The sequence below is a fragment of the Desmodus rotundus genome, chromosome 3, assembly GCF_022682495.2.
Source record: "Desmodus rotundus isolate HL8 chromosome 3, HLdesRot8A.1, whole genome shotgun sequence".
NCBI lineage: Eukaryota > Metazoa > Chordata > Mammalia > Chiroptera > Phyllostomidae > Desmodus > Desmodus rotundus.
In genome coordinates, this window is record NC_071389.1 from 177,345,302 (window position 1) to 177,362,549 (window position 17,248).

Consider the following 17,248-nt stretch of genomic DNA (forward strand, 5'->3'; position numbering starts at 1 on the left):
TGTAACATTTTTGAAGTAGGAATTTAAATTTTTTACAAAGAAGCTCATTATTAGGCATCTAATTCAGTATTAAGCATTTAGATTGGCAAATTTAAAAAGAAAGGCCAATATTTGGGTTGGGCATAGTAGTCAGTAAAATTAGTATCTATTAAGTGTAAAGTAATGCATAGTAATTGATTTAACATAATACTGAATGAAACTAGGAATAAAATTAAATCATAATGTTTACCATAAGCTTGTAAGGAAGTAGTGTTTTAAAGCTTTATAATATGGAATATTAAGCACTTGATGTTTGATGCTCCCTGATAGGGTGATGAACTCTGCCTAATAGAGAACATAGGTTCACTGTTAAGTATGTGGCATTTTAGATGAGGTAGCAGTATATTTTCTGGGAGATGGGAATTCTGCAATAGAAACTGATGAGGTCTTAGATTACAACTTTACATATTTGTAATTTTTCTACGTAAGATAATAGCAGAAGCAGCCTGGGTAGCTCAGTTGATAATAGCAGAAGCCATAAGCCTTGATGGGCTTTTTGAGAGGTGTTTATAGACAGAGAAGAACTCAAGAAATCTTGGGAAATACCCACCCAGATTTGTAAAAGGAAGAAGGAACCAGTGAAATGGAGAGATAAAAAGCAGTCTTGGCTATAGAAAAAGGAGTAAGATACTGTGCCATGAAACCAAGTGTAGAGTTTTAGTGGGTGGTTAAGATGGTCAAATGTTAAAAAGAGGTGAAAGAGCTCAAGAACTGAGAAAAGCAAGAAACTAGTTATTGACTGTTTTCAGTAGTTACTTAACCTGAGGCATAGATAGGAAGCCATTTGTAGGCAGGTAAGGGAACAAATGCTGAAAGGTAGAAGCAGCGTTAGAGATCATCTTCAAAGAATGTGGTAATTAAAACAGAATCATTCAACTTTTAAACAATGTCTTCATAAAGTGGGGGAAATTGTGTTGTGCTAAAGGCAGAAAAGAAGGGCCGTATGGAGAAGGAGAAATTGAAGATGCTGGAAAAGAAGGAAATAATTGGGAGAGAAGTTCTTATAAAGGGGGTAGAGTAATATACTAGAGTCAAGAGATAATCTCCCTGTTAGGAAAGAGAGGGAAAAGTACAGAGTTTTCAAAATAAGCTTTCTCTACTAAAATGGACATTTCTGAGTTACATGTCTAATGAAGGAAAGATTTTTAACCCTGATCAGTTTCCAGGCAGTAATAAAATGGGACCAGAAATTCTTTCTCAGAGCATTGCCATTAGAAGGGAGCAGGAATATATATCCCTTCTCCAAAAGTAGGTGGTAGAATGCACTTTACGTGGATTTAAAATTTGGGCAAGAACTCCTTTCATTCATTCAAATGGCTGAGCTGTAGGATCTGAGGATAAGAACTGTTAATAGAAATTTTCATTTCCATTCTTAGGAATGTTCCTTGAGTATCTTAGGAAACCTGTCTCCTTTTAAAAATTATTTAACATATTTATTGAGTTCTTTGCCAGGCTCTGTAACAGCTGTGGAAGGCACATGAATGGATGAATTAAGGTTGCTGCTATTCTAGAGCTCACATTTTTAAAATATGTATCTGCCCTTTTCTCTGCTTAGTCCTTTTACTCTTAAACACCAAATTAATTTTAAGATACAGCACAGACAGCCCTGACTGGTGTGGCTCAGTTGGTTGGTCGTTGTCCCACAAACTGAAAGGTCACGGGATCGATTGCCCATCAGGGCACATGCCTGGGTTGCAGGCTAGGTGCCCAGTTGGGGGCATGCGTGAGGCAACCAATTGATGTTTCTCTCCCTCTCTTTCTTCCTTCCCTCCCCTCTCTCTAAAAATAAATCCATAAAATCTTTAAAAAAAAAGGATAAAGCATAGACATCATAAAATATGTCCAGGAATGATCTATAGTAAGAAAATATAAAAAAACATAAGCCCATGGCTCAAAGACAAATTATTAACTTTAAATAGCATTTAATGTAGGAGTTGGATTTTAACATGTTTATAACTTTTTAAAAGAATTTTAAAAGATATTTTATTGTTTTTATTTTTAGAGAGAGGGGAAGGGAGGAAGAAAGAGATGGAGAAAAACATCAATGTGTGGTCGCCTCCTGCGTGCCCCGCACTGGGGACCTGGCCCGCAACCCAGGCTTGTGCTCTGACTGGGAATCCAACCAGCGACCCTTTGGTTTGCAGGCCGGCACTCAATCCATTGAGCCACACCAGCCAGGGCATATATTTATGACTTTTAAAAACTTTATTTAAATACAGATTTATCCAGTTGGCTTAATAGAAGTTTTGTTGTGTCTGATATGAACAGATAAACATTAAATTAATATAAATTTCTTTTTCATCGGATATAAATCAGATGTTTATTGATATTTGCAAGTGAAACTACTAGGATATGGCATAGTTTTGCTTGCTCAGTTTTTAAGTATTTTGTCTTTTTCTAAGGTTTGGCTGTTCTTGGAATATCATTAGGTTTTTTCAAACTTTTAGAGAGGATAGATGAAGAACATCTGGTTGTCATTCCATGTAGGCGATCACAGTGTTGGCTTACATGGAATATTTCTTATTAATTGTATGGATAAAAAATTAATACTTGCACACAAGATTATATTTGATATATTTTTTTGTAGATGGGTCGGGGGCAGATATTGATTACATGTACATGTTTTTAGTATCAGAATAACATTTCTGAAGGCTAATTTGCCTGGCACAAACAAGGTCACCTTAAATAGTAGAAATGGTCTCAATTAGGGACTTGCAAGTTTGTGCTTTTAAAGACTTACTCCATGTGTTAGAACAGAAGATGCTGCTATAATGTCAGAGACACCTTGGTTACTTCTAGGGAAATTGCTAATGTTTATGAGACTGTCAGAATGAATTTAATAATGTTAATTTTAAGTAAAAACAATAAAATAAAAAATATACTAAGCAAAGAAGTCCTAAAAAATATTTCAACTCCAACTCTGTTTACAAGCTATGTGACCTTATATGAATCTGTTTCCTTAGATGTAAAAAAGGCAAAACTCTCAGGATAAAATGTTATAAAACAAATATGCAATGAAATAATGTATGTGAAAGTACATTATAATTTGAAAACAAATGTACAAGCAAACTTAAGGTGATATTGTATATTTAATTTTTATATAGTCATTTAGCAGAAGAGATGCATACTAAAGCTAATATTTTGCCACATTTTTTAGAAGAAAGGATAATAAGAGATTGGAGAAATAGAGGTAAAATATGAGGTTATATTGACTTTGAAATCATCCTCGTTAAATCAGCATTTTGTCATTTTGTGAAGGCATTGTAATAGGGATAAGTACTTTTGGATTTTGATGTCAGGGGCAAGTTGCATTTGTCATTTTTACATACATTTGAAGAATAAATATACATCTTCTCTTTAAACTTAAACTTGCAGGTTATGAATACCGATGGCACTGGAAGACGGGTGCTAGTGGAAGACAAAATTCCTCACATATTTGGGTTTACTTTGCTGGGTGACTATGTTTACTGGACTGACTGGCAGAGGCGGAGCATCGAAAGAGTACACAAACGAAGCGCAGAGAGGGAAATCATCATAGACCAGCTCCCTGACCTCATGGGCCTGAAGGCCACAAATGTTCATCGAATCATTGGTAAGTAATTCCAGAGTTCTCTTAGAAGTGGAAGCCGTGAATGAGAAAAGATGAAGATAGGCAGAATTTTATAAGCAGCATTGTAAATTGTTGATGTTTCGAGGGAGTGTAAAGATCATCTCTTAACTCCTTTTTTATTTTTCAAATCAGAAATGAGTCTTTTAAATGTTGGCTTTCTACTCTGTCCACATAGTTTGAATTGAAGGGAAACACACACACACACACACACCCTTCATCAAAAGAATTCAGTCCTACTGAATGAATAATGTAGTTTATTTTAAAGCTTACTGTAGGTACAAAGGAAAGTATTTTGCCATACTTTAATTCATAGTTGATCAGCAAGGGAGTTCTGAACTGTTCCATTTCCAGCCTTGGCCAGTTCACCCCTCTTTAGGCCCTTACTCCTGGAAGGTCACAATATTGATGCCAATTTAGTGCAGACACCCAACTGGCATAGCGTACTACGGCTCAGAAACTCCTGGTCTCTAGCAGTTCTCCGGCTTGATCTCCTCAGTAGCGGGGGCCATAGCTCACAAAGCTGCTCCCGGCCTTTTATTCCGTGCTCTTAGTGCTTGTTTATGGGATTAGAATGGAACCTCTGGGTTTGGGAGCAGATATAATGATAGGTCTCTGTGAACTGAATGCTTAGTAATTTTAAAGTAAAAATGTGTTGATTTATGTCAATGTGTGTCCTTCTGTGCCCTTTCATAATTCTTTCTTAGGTTCCAACCCCTGTGCTGAGGAAAATGGGGGATGTAGCCATCTTTGCCTCTATAGACCTCAGGGCCTTCGCTGTGCCTGTCCCATTGGCTTTGAACTCATCAGTGACATGAAGACTTGCATTGTCCCAGAGGCTTTCCTTTTGTTTTCACGGAGAGCAGATATCAGGCGAATTTCTTTGGAAACTAACAATAATAATGTGGCCATTCCGCTCACTGGTGTCAAAGAAGCTTCTGCTTTGGATTTTGATGTGACAGACAACCGAATTTACTGGACTGATATATCACTCAAGGTTGGCAAAAGAATTGGAATATTAAAACTGGGGACTGAAAAGGAGAGCTTCTAGATCAACCTCCTTCATTGCTTAATAGGCAAAGTTCAACAAAGAACTTAAACTTTTTAAAGGAAATCAAGGGAAAACCCCATTCATTATTTAATTAAGTGCCTTTTAATACAAGGTACTTTGCTTGACTATCTAAATCTGTACAACATAATCTTTCTCTACTTTGTTCCATTTGAAGGTGACAAATGACATTTTCTGTAGGTAGAGAGTAAGCAGTTGGACACTTCACATAAATGGCTTACAAAGACTTGACTCTTAATTTTTTTCCAACAAAATTTTGGAGCCTGGCTGAGGTAGAAAATGCCAATTATGAGTTACAGCACAACTTATTTTCGTTTCCTAGAATAAATATTGAAAAGCGTACTGAATCAAAAAGGAGTTCTCAGGAAATCTGGAGAATAATGTTCCTTCTTCCAGATTGTTTTGGGCTTGTTTCATATAACTTGTGTAAACTTTTGTCTAATGTGCAAAAATCATGGGGTATAGGAGCCAGAGTAGGATTCTGATAATGTTCAGTAAAATCTATTGAGTGAGTAAATAGAGTAAATAAATAGATCTTGGCTTTTACTTTGGCCTTCTAACTTTCCACATCTTGAAAACAGAGATCGCTATTTTGCAGGGCTGTTGTGAGGATTAAGTGAGAAAATATATGTATACAAAGTACTTAGGATAGTGCTTGACAGGAAGTAGCAGCTGTTATTAATAGCTTGAATTATGATTGTTTTAAATTTTAGAGAGTTCAGAGCTACAGTAGGGATAATACCAATATGGTTTTACGCATTTTATATAAGGTATCAATTTGTTGAGATCTCAGATTGACACAATGACTTGGCATACTCTCAAGTACCGTCAGAAAGCTGACTACCAGTTAAGGGTCTGCAATATTCTGGTCACATCTCTCTCACTTGATTTCTAATCAGTTTTAAAAAGAAAGTCATTCCACTGTCCTATCAGAATAAATTTTTGGTCCTTAAGAATCTCAAAAATTTCTCCCTGAATTGGCAATAAAAGTTGAGGTCACAGTTACATTTATTAGTTTGATGTCGTTTTTTCCCCCTGTGCTCATAAAATATATGAACTGTTTTAAGAAACTATGCCTCTGCCTCTTGTGGATCCTCCCACCCAACAAAACCTAAACCAAACATCTTCTCAATAGTGTTTTGTACTTAATTAAGCCTTTTAACTTTGTTGTTAATCTTACTTTTGCAGACCATCAGCAGAGCCTTTATGAATGGCAGTGCACTGGAACATGTGGTAGAATTCGGCTTAGATTACCCAGAAGGCATGGCAGTAGACTGGCTTGGGAAGAACTTGTACTGGGCAGACACAGGAACAAATCGAATTGAGGCGTCAAAGCTGGATGGACAGCACCGGCAAGTCTTGGTGTGGAAAGACCTAGACAGTCCTAGAGCTCTTGCGCTGGACCCTGCTGAAGGGTAAACAGCTTTATGTATGCATTCTTTGCAACTACATTGTGCGTGGCCTAGTATGGGTTATATTCTTGATATCTTAATTTTTATTAGGAATCAGACAACTAAACTATAAATAGGCTTTATTTTAAAATCATTAGCTAACATTTCACTGATTTAGAATTATTAGCAAAATTTTACTTTTGTCACTATGAACATTGGGTGAAAAAAGATTAGTAAAATGGATGAATAAGTAGTAAATATTACTGGTCGTGTTTACACACTAAGTAAACAGCCTTTTTAAAGGTACCGTCAAATCTGCATTTGCTTGTACTCTCTCCCAAGTGATACCAGGTTGCAACCTATTAAAGTAAACCCTCTGACATATGTGTGCAAAGAAATAACTGCACTTATAAAGCTCCAGTTTAGAATACTCATTAACTCAGGAAGACAGCTATTTTAGTCATTCGTATAAGCTTGGAGAAACTTTGGGATTAAATAGTTAACTGATTTTGATAAATAGTAAACTATTTATTACAAAGTGATGTTTTTGGAGAGTAGATGATTTTTCCGCACCATTTAGAAAATGTTAAAAAGCCAGCAGCTAAGAGATCTGAAGTCTGAAGACTAATTCCACGTTTTTAATGCCTCTTGATGCAAATATTTTTAAATTTTATTGTATTGTATCTTTTATCACCATTTATCTCCCCATACCCTCTTCCACCTCCACCCACCCACCTCCCCCCATAATCACACTGTTGTCCATGTCCATGAGTTCCTTCTCTTTTTTTCTTTTTTGCTTGATCCCTTCACTCCCCAATTACCCAGAGCTGTCAGCCTGCTCTCTATTTATGAGTCTGTCTCTGTTTTGCTTGTAGTTGAGTTTGTTCATTAGATTCCACATATGAGTGAAATCGTATGGTATTTGTCTTTCTCTGTCTGGCTTATTTCACTTAGCATAATGTTCTCCAGGTCCATGCATGCTGTTGTAAAGAATAAAATTTTCTTTCTTATGTCTAAGTCATATTCCATTGTGTAAATGTACCGTAGCTGTTTTATCTACTCATCTACTGATGGACACTTGGGCTACTTCCAAATCTTGGCTGTTGCAAAAATGCTGCAGTGAACATACGGGTGTGTATATTCTCATGAATTAGTGTTTTGGGTTTCTTCAGATAAATTCCCAGAAGTGGAGTCACTGGATCATAAGGCACTTCCATTTTTAATTTTTTAAGGTTTTATTTATTTATTTTTAGAGAGAGGGGAGGGAAGGAGAAAGAGAGGGAGACAAACATCAATGTGTGGTTGCTTCTCACATGCCCCTTGCTGGGGACCTGGCCAGCAACCCAGGCATGTGCCCTGACTGGAATTTGAACCATGACCCTTTGGTTCGCAGGCTCATGCTCAATCCACTGAGCTACACCAGCCAGGCCCATTTTTAACCTTTGAGGAAACTCCATACCATTTTCCATAGTGGTAAAATTCCCACTAACAGTGCACAAGGGTTCCCCGTTCTCCACATCCTCTCCAATACTTGCTGTTTGATGATTTATTGATGATAGCCATTCTGATAGGTGTGAGATGATATCTCATTGTGGTTTTAATTTGCATTTCTTTGATGATTAGTGATATTGAGCATCTTTTCATATGTCTACTGGCTATCTGTATGTCCTCTTTGGAAAAGTGTCTATTCAGGTCTTCTGTTCATCTTTTAAATTGGATTGTTTGGTTTTTTGGTGTTGATTTTTATAAGTTCTTTATAAATTTTGGGTATTAACCCCGTATCAGATATATTGGCAAGTGTGTTCTCCCATTCTGTGAGTTGTCTTTTCATTTTGTTGATGGTTTCCTTTGCTGTGCAAAAACATTTTAGTTTGATGTAATCCCATTTGTTTATTTTTTCTCTTTTGTTTTCCTTGCCTGAGGAGATATCGGGGGGGGGAAAGAAAGCAGAAGTTAACAGTGTAAATATACAGGCATATTTTGCATATCCATTATTAAAAATAGTATTTCTTAAGTCACTTTAATTCCACAATTAGCTAGTTATCCACTTAATTAGAAGGCCATACCAAAGACAGCTCTGTGCTGACATGTTGTGGTTGGATTATGGTGATCTTTTACTTTGAGCTTCAGTTACCAGACAGATAAATTTAGTAGTTGGGACTAAGGACTCTAGTTTATGTGGCTGCTGGCAACTGTGAAATTTCTCTCACAGTTGTTTCTCTTTGGCTCTTGTGGTGTGCATGTGCCTGTCAGCTGACAAGTACAGATGCAGACAAAGCCCGAGACCAACTTTACTTTTCAGAAAAGCATTGCTACCAAGTCAGTCGTTAGCTGACAGGCTGACGAGTGAAGGTCTGTCCTCAGGTGTTTGATGAGAGCTGGCATGTGGAGTGCTTTCCTAGGCCTAGTATTCAGAGTGTTTTGAAACTAGCACCTCACTAGTTTTAGCTGAAAGGGCAGTTGGCTAAGGAATGGGATCTAGTTCTAGCTCTGTCATGCAACTGGCTTGAAGACATTAGACAAATCATTTATTTCTTTTAGTGCTTTGGCCTCCTCATAAGTAAAAAGCCTATAGGACTGTAAGGCTGCTCCAAGGGTAATATAAAAAACTTGACCAAGTAAAATAAAAGCAGAAGAATATTTTTAAATTCCACAGTGATTACAGGAGTAGCATTCACTGCCCAGGTGACACAGTAAGGGGTGTCATTGCTCTCATTCATACAGTATGTTCCCTGGGACCATGTTGACCAAATATACAAGTATTTTCAAACTTTGCTTTTTCCTAACCACTTAAAAGGCTATTAACTTATACTTTTGATATACTCCTGCAGCTTGATTTTGGGGAGAGTTAAGTTTAAAAATTTAAAAACACAAATTACTTGTGTTCAGAAATACATAAAGATATTTTGTTCAGAAATGAACCAGATTCAGACACCAGAGCTTTAATCCTTTCCTAGCGTCTCAAATATTAGTTTTATAAATGCAAGTGTTGCAATAAGGAACTCATTGGTTTCTTTCCAACTCCTAGGTTTTGGATGGAACAGATTCATTGGAAAAACTAAGGAAAGCTGACTCACTTCCTTTTTAGGATATAAGAAAATATATTTAGTTGAGGGTGCCAAAATAATTGAAAAATTATAGCTATGATTTTGTTTTACCAATTTCCTTGATTTAATATATATTTTCTTTAAAGTTATTTAATTAACTGTGCCTGAATATGGCCCTTTCTCCCCAATAATCAAAAGTGAAATGTTAAATGTCCACTTTTTGAATTTAGATTTATGTATTGGACTGAATGGGGTGGAAAACCTAAGATAGACAGAGCTGCCATGGATGGAACTGAACGTACTACATTAGTCCCGAATGTGGGGCGTGCAAACGGCCTAACAATTGATTACGCTAAAAGGAGACTCTACTGGACAGACCTGGACACCAACTTAATAGAATCTTCAAATATGCTGGGTAAGTTCTACTTTTTATTCACAGATAGTAGTATATTGTTCTTTCTATGCAAAAATCAGAAAGATTGCTGTTACCATTAGGTAGATTCTATCAATAAAACTTCTCATGAATGTCTAGATTCTCCCTCTGTTTGGCATTGTATTCTGTTTATTGTTACTAATAGTGGGCTAGGCACTTGGACTCACATCTCTTTATTATGTGGAAATTTCATTATTGTTGTACTCGTAATGGAATTTATAACTCCCTAGATATTCCTGCAGTGACTTTGTGTATCAGGACAATAAAATATATGCATTTCCAGCTTGTTATGGAAGGAAGAAGAAAAATTGAACTATAGACCCTTATTGAGAGAAAATAAGACCACAATCAAAAGAGACCATTTGCAGGAGTTTAAACAAACTCAGTGATTTATAGCAAGAGTATAAGCTTGAGGCATGGGGTCAGACTGCAGATGGATTGATTTCACAGGACTGGTCTGGTTTTAGAATTGCTTTTAAATGAATTGTTCAGTTTTAAATTGCTTACAAATGTTTGTTTTATAGGTTACAGTTTGGGGGAGGGGGCAACAAGACTCACAGTCTCACATATTTCATCCCTCTGCTTTCCCCCTTCTGCTGCCTTTCTGAAAATAGGACTCAACCGTGAAGTTATAGCAGATGACTTGCCTCATCCTTTTGGCTTAACTCAGTACCAAGATTACATCTACTGGACGGACTGGAGCCGACGCAGCATTGAGCGTGCCAACAAAACTAGTGGCCAAAACCGCACCATCATTCAGGGCCATTTGGATTATGTGATGGACATCCTTGTCTTTCACTCCTCTCGGCAGGCAGGGTGGAATGAGTGTGCTTCCAGCAATGGGCACTGCTCCCACCTCTGCTTGGCTGTGCCAGTTGGAGGTTATGTGTGTGGATGCCCTGCCCACTACTCTCTCAATGCTGACAACAGGACTTGTAGTGGTAAGCTGCATTTCCCCCAGAGCAAACGAGAATTAGAGGAGAAAGCAGGACTTTGAAAACTGTGGTTAATGTTCTTTCTAGAGGAAAACGTTGTAGAACCCTGAAGTTGGTCATTTGTTTAATTAAAAAGGGACGGACTAGAGATGGGAAAATACATGTTTTTGTTACTTTTTATTTGATGAAAGCTAGTTGATATTATGGAATATTTGATGTTACAGAAAAATCTTTTACTCTTCAGTATTAAATATTTAGTTCAAAATTTGCATAGCTTCAGGAAGAAATAAAAGATTTAATTTTACACAGGTTTATATTGATATTTCTATGGGGCGTTGCAATATGAATACTAAATAAGTTGGCTAGAAGATCCCAGAGCTCAGAGATGAGGTTGGAGATAGAAATTTTGGAATTGCCAGCATGTTTTTAAAATAGGGGAGTTACTTAGGGAGAAGACGTAGAGCTGAGGTCAGCAAATCTTTTCTATAAAGGGCCGGAGAGTAAGTATTATATTTAGGTTTTGTGAGGTGTAAAATTTCTCACGTGTACTCCACACTGCCCACTGTAGCGTGAATGCAGTCTTAGACAATACGTTTTAAAAATGTACTGAGTTCTGATAAACTTTATTACAGAAACAGGCAGCAGGGCAGATTTAGCTCGTGGACCATAATTTGCCAACTCCTTGTGTAGAGAAAAGAAGGCATCCGGTGACTTAAGGAGCTCTGGTTGAGGAGGGAAGGCTTGCAGGGGATACTGAAAAGTAGCAGCCGGAGAGCTAAGAGGAAAACCAGAAGAGAATAGGGGCACAGAAGACTAAAGATAAGGTTGTTTCAAAAGGAACTGTGTTGGATGCTGCTTGAGAGGTTGACTAAGATGAGGCCTAAAGTAGTATCCATTGGATTTTTGGATAAGGTCATTTTGGTAACCCTGAAGAGAATAATTTCAGGGAAGTAATGGTGAAAGACTGAAGTAGATCAGAAAGTGAATGGAGAGGAAGAATGGGAGGTCGTGTATGTAGATGTCTTATTCAAGAAGTTCGACCTTAAATGGAAGGAGAAAACGGGGGTAGTAACTGATTGAGGATAGAGACAAGAAGACGATGGAAAGACCTTTTGAGGTCACTGTCATGAGGACATGTTAGCTGGTCAGTGAAGGCCATGAGAAATCAGTGCTGAGTGTTCCTAATAACTGTGTTTGGCTACTTTTCCAAGATAGATCAGCAGAGACTCAAGAAGCCTTCCGTTGTGTGCTCTTTTTGTTATAATAGCTATTTAATATTTGTATATAGATGTATTAGATTTTAAGGTAGATTACAAGGCAAGTTTAACACAAAATAGTTGCCCTTAAAAAGTTTTCTTACATTGTGTAATTTACTGCTTGACCTGTGTTTTAAAGCTAAATCAGATCATGTTTCTGTGCTTAAAACCTTACAATGGCTCCCATTCACACAGTAAACACCTAGTCTTACAGTGGCATACAAGTTCCTACATGACCTGTATCCAGTACTTGGAACCTGCCCCCTTTTGCTTCTATAACCTCAGCTTTTACTATCTTCTTCCTTGCTCTTTCCAAGACAACCATACTAGCCCCATTGCAATTTTCCAGTATTGCAGTTACTCCCACCTGCTTATTTCCTCTGCTTGGAATGTTCTTCCTGCAAATAGCTGCATAGATGTACTTCACCTCCAAGTCTTCGTTATAGTGACTTTCACTGGGAGACCTGGTCTACCCTGTTTAAAATTTGCACATCATCCTTCTGCCCTCTCTAGCATTGCCAGTGCTCTTTACAACTCGTGCTTTTTCTTTTCCCTATGACACTTAACACTCTTTAATATACTGTATAGTCTATACACTGTACTATTTATATGCTGTTAACTTCTTTGTTGTGTTTATTGCTTATTGTGTATCCATTGGAATACAAACTCCACAAAGTAGCATTTTTTTCCTGTTTTTTCACTGATATATCTTAGGTGCCTAGGATAGTGCTCAGTAGGTAAATAGATACTCAACAAATCATTGTTAAATAAAACAATGAAAAAATAGAACAGGATTTGGAAAAACACGTGTGCTCTTCTATTCAACAGCTTTGTGACCTTGGGAAAATACTTAAACTTTTGAGGCTTCCTTTAAAAATTACTTAACCTTTCTGAATTTACTCACCTGTAAAATGGAGATGATAACTTTGGGGATTAAATAACACCTTGTGTGATGTGTGACACATTGGAGGTTTTAAATAAATGTTTGTTTGTTTTTCGTCCCAAGTCTCTGAAACAATTTTGTTTTCTTAGTTTCAAGGTCATGGCGACACGGCTCTCCTTGGTTATCATCATCTAATGATTCTTTCTTTATTTCCTTAATTATTTATTTGATCAGTGAATATTTATTGAACATCTACACACTGGACATTATTTGAGTCAGTAGAGAATATAGCAGTGAATGAAATAGGCATCAGTCCCTGCTCTCATGGAGCTTACATTCCAGGGGAACAGATAATGAATGGATTAAGTAAACTGTATCTTGGATTAGATGGAGATATGTGTTATGAAGAAATAATAAGTGTGAGAATGTTGGGAGGGGGATTGCAATGTTAAATAGGGTTATTAGAGAAGTCACTATTAAAAAGTAACATTATGTCAAGAACTGATGGAGGTAAGGAAATGAGCTATGTGGATATCTGGAGGGAGACCTAACAAGCCAAAGGGGGCAGCTGATGCAAAGGCCCTAGGGAGGGAACATGTCTGGCATGTTGGAGGAACACCTAGGAGGCCAGTGTTGGAACAGAGTGAACAAATAGATTACATCAGAGAGGAAACAGGAAATCAAATTGTGTAATCCCTTGTTCAGTACTGAAGTGGCTGACTTCTATGGCACCTTTGTGCAATTTGGGAAAAGATATTTCCTGTAGACAGAAGCAGCTGCATAAGTGCCTGACTTGGGTAATGAAGTATGGGTTGTACTTCAGTCCCAACTCAATGCCTATTGGCACAGTAAGACATGTTGGGCTGGGCCTTGTGGATTTTGCTGTTCTTACACAAGAGCAGTGCCTCCCTTTAAGCTACAGGTGAACACTTATACCTTCAACAGAGAGCTGAAAAGCTCCCTTCTGCTTGCACCTCTTCCTCCAACTTCTGCACGTGGCTTTTCTCATTGCAGGAATGTAAAACTCAGACAGCCCGATAGAACCATTTTTAAAGCACCGTTCCCCAGGACATAAGGTGGTTAAGAGGTGACGTAAGTTAGGATGGATTTAGGCTTACGAAATTGTATATTCTTTATTACTTTAAGTGCTGAATAACTTGTAAATAAGTCAAAACATCAGCTTCCTCTTAGAAACATTAAGCCAATTAATTTTAATTGCTAATGTTATCCATAGAGTTCTTGAAATAAGCATTTATTTGTTTCAAGCCATGTTTGACTTTGTCTTAATCCATATTTCTAGAACATCCAATTGTAGAATCTTATTGAAGGTTAAAACTTGACTTAAAAAATAATGTTCAATAAAACATACTAGGAACCACATACAATATTGTTTCCCAGTCAGGAAAAGTTGGCAACTAAAAATCTGGGGTCTTCTAAGTTTCATTGTATGTCTTAGTATAGGTGTTGCTTCTGCGGCTGGAAACTTACAATTTCGAGACTTTTCTTTTTTCTTGCTTTACAAGAAAGTACTGCCAAAAAACAATTCTTTAAAAAAAAATTTTTTTTTATTGTTGTTCAAGTACAGTTGTCTCCATTTTACCCCCACCACTCCCTCCTGCCCCACCCATCCCCACCTCCCATCCTCGATCTTGTCCTACCCTTCTTTGGCTTTGTCCATATGTCCTTTATACATGTTCCTTGATGACCCTTCCCTTTTTCCCATCTGGTTACTGTCAGTTTGTTCTTAAATGGAGTCCTGACCGCTGTGGCTCAGTTGGTTGGGCATCATCCCATGAAGCGAAGGGTCACTAGGTCCATCCCCAGCCAGGCCACATGCCTAGTCTGTGGGTTCCGTCCCTGTCCGGGGCATGTACAGAAGGCAGTTGATCAATGTTTTTCTTGCCTCGATGTTTTTCTCCCTCTCTTCCCCCTCTTTAAAAAAATGAGTAAATTTTTTTTTTTTTTTTAAAGAAGGGAAAAAATGGGTGGGAGACTTGTGAGCTACTCTCTTGTGACCTGTGTTCTTACCACTTAAGGCACAAGTTCTACTAAAATTGCTAAAAGTTGTTAAATCATTATGTGATGAACTCAAGATAATGGAGAACTCCAGTGGGATCATTGAATATGTTCTAAATTTTCCAAGCTAATTGTGGGCTTTTAGCCAGTGAAGAGCTTAAAGCAGAATTTCTGTGTTGTGAATACCAAATTCCTTTGTGAGTACCAGTGAGTTTCTCTGGGATTCAAGCCAGTATACATTTGGGTGTAAAAGTAAAGCGGGGAACCACAAATAATGGAGCCATAAAGAATGGGGCACATGGGGGGAAAGAAGGCATTAAGCTTCACCATTTACGTTTATTTCCCTGAGAAGGGCAAAATTCTACTGGATTTAGTTGATGGCTGACCTCCAAGAGAATAAAATGTCATGAAATTTTATGTATTTTTAATGAAGATTTTTAAAATGCTGTTAGACTGAAGTTGTTGTTAGCACTGTCAAATGCTATTATTTCCTAGGTGTTTTCCTGCATTAAAGATGCTTACATAGCAATCAGAGGCCTAGTCCCTAGGAAAGGGTCACATTGTCTCTGTTGCATTTCCCCATTTCGTAAATTTAGGGCATCAGCTTAGAATCAGAGCAGAATATTTTTTTAGTGAAAATATAAATACAGGTTTTGTTATGAGGATTAGAGATAATAAGTAAAAGCATTTATTATTAGTTTGGCAGGATGAGAGAGATTTTTACCAGCTCCTTCTCACAGTGAAAACCACATACACCCAATGCAAAATAAAGCCTGTATCTGCAGTCTGTCAGGGTTTGTTTGATTTCTATTAATACCAAGTTTATTTCTGTTGCTACCGACAACGATAAAAAATAGGGTTTTTTTACTTTATATAATGCCTTACAGTTTATTATGTTACAATTGACATAATGCCTTATAACTTTTAAAGTAATTTTTCATATGTTATAAAATTCTTGTTGCAACTCAATGAGCAAGACAAGGCAGCTAAAACCTTACTTTAGAGTTGCGTAAGAGGTTTAGTGACTTAGTTAAGATCAAGTGACTAAATAGTGAGGGAGCTGAGACTAAAACTTGTCTTAATTACCTTTTTTAATCCTCATCTGAGGATATGTTTTACTGATTTTAGAGAGAGGGAAAAGGAGTGGGCTAAGGGGAGAAACATTGATCTGTTGCCTCCCATACATGCCCTGACCAGGGATTGAACCTGCAATCCAGGTACGTGCCCTGACTAGGGAATGAACTCACAACCATTGGTGTACCAGAGGATGCTCCAAACAGCTGAGCCACCTGGCCTGGGCCAGTCTTCAAGTTTCTGCTTTGAACTATGGAGGCCCAGGCTTCCTAACACTCACAAGAAGAGGTTGTGGAGGATTATTTACTTGATAAACAGGGAAACTTTTGTATATCTTTGTCAAATGCCTCACTGACATCGAGCCTTCTATGATACCACTGTGCAAAAAAAGAGGCTAGATAGCTATGCCATTGAGTAAATTCGTAACTGATTTGGTAACCAGAGTGCTTATTAGTGTCACTTTAAAGAAAGTTTCTGGGGATATTCCAAAGGGTTTTGTCCTCAGTCGTAACCTTTTTACCTCTTCAGCATGTATGTGTGTTTTGTACGAGATAGAGCTATAGGCTGATCGTATCTTTGAGTGATGCAGGACTTAGTCTGCGTTTCAGATTTGCTCTTTTCTTTCTTGAAGCTCCAACTACTTTCCTGCTCTTCAGTCAAAAAAGCGCAATCAACCGCATGGTCATTGACGAACAGCAGAGCCCTGACATCATCCTTCCTATCCACAGCCTTCGGAATGTCCGGGCCATTGACTATGACCCGCTGGACAAGCAACTATATTGGATTGATTCACGACAAAACATGATCCGAAAAGCTCAAGAGGATGGCAGCCAGGTAACTCAAAGCTCTGTGCAAAAGCCATTTTTTTCTACCTAGTAATTGGACTAACCAGTCATCCTATTTTATTATATTTAAGTGTTGATCCTACATCTGCATGTGTGCGTATGAAACTGAAATTGTAGACTGAGCAGCTTTTTCCCCTTCTAATGATCTTTCAGTATATCATTGTTTGATAATGCTATTGGAATGAAAATTATATTTAGATAACTTATGCTCATATATTGGTAATGGCTTAGTCGCTGCCATCCATATCCATTTGTACAGTTTTTTTTGTTATGGTTTCATTTACGTGGAGTGTTGGAAGCTTTGAAATCAAAAAGACCTCACTTCTGATCTCAGGTCTATCACCATTAGGATTCTTATGAGCTTTTTAGCTGCAGGGAGTGTAGAGCACGTAGTGCATTACCTGTTCCGTGACAGAGACTCAGTAAATAATGGTTCTGTTACCAGTTAACGATTATGTAAAAAGTTCAAAGGATAAACACAATATAGCCTCAGTAAAATTAAAAACATCTAACAGGGTTGTCCGACCTTTCGGGGTCTCTGGGCCACACTGGAAGAAGAGGAGCTGTCTTGGGCCACATATTAGATACATTGCGACACGTAATCACAAAAAACTCTTACGGTGTTTTAAGTAAATTTATGATTTTGTGTTGGG

At 37.7% G+C, this 17,248-nt stretch overlaps 1 protein-coding gene across 1 annotated transcript in view; it reads left to right on the forward strand.

Annotated features, from left to right (window-relative positions):
* Positions 1-17,248, forward strand: part of LRP6 (LDL receptor related protein 6) — a 144,415-nt gene that overhangs the window by 97,232 nt on the left and 29,935 nt on the right. The window contains exons 8-13 of the mRNA XM_024575799.4: positions 3,415-3,631; positions 4,354-4,643; positions 5,904-6,130; positions 9,384-9,568; positions 10,201-10,527; positions 16,382-16,584. Coding sequence (XP_024431567.1) covers positions 3,415-3,631; positions 4,354-4,643; positions 5,904-6,130; positions 9,384-9,568; positions 10,201-10,527; positions 16,382-16,584 — 1,449 coding nt within the window. The remainder of the gene's footprint in view (positions 1-3,414; positions 3,632-4,353; positions 4,644-5,903; positions 6,131-9,383; positions 9,569-10,200; positions 10,528-16,381; positions 16,585-17,248) is intronic.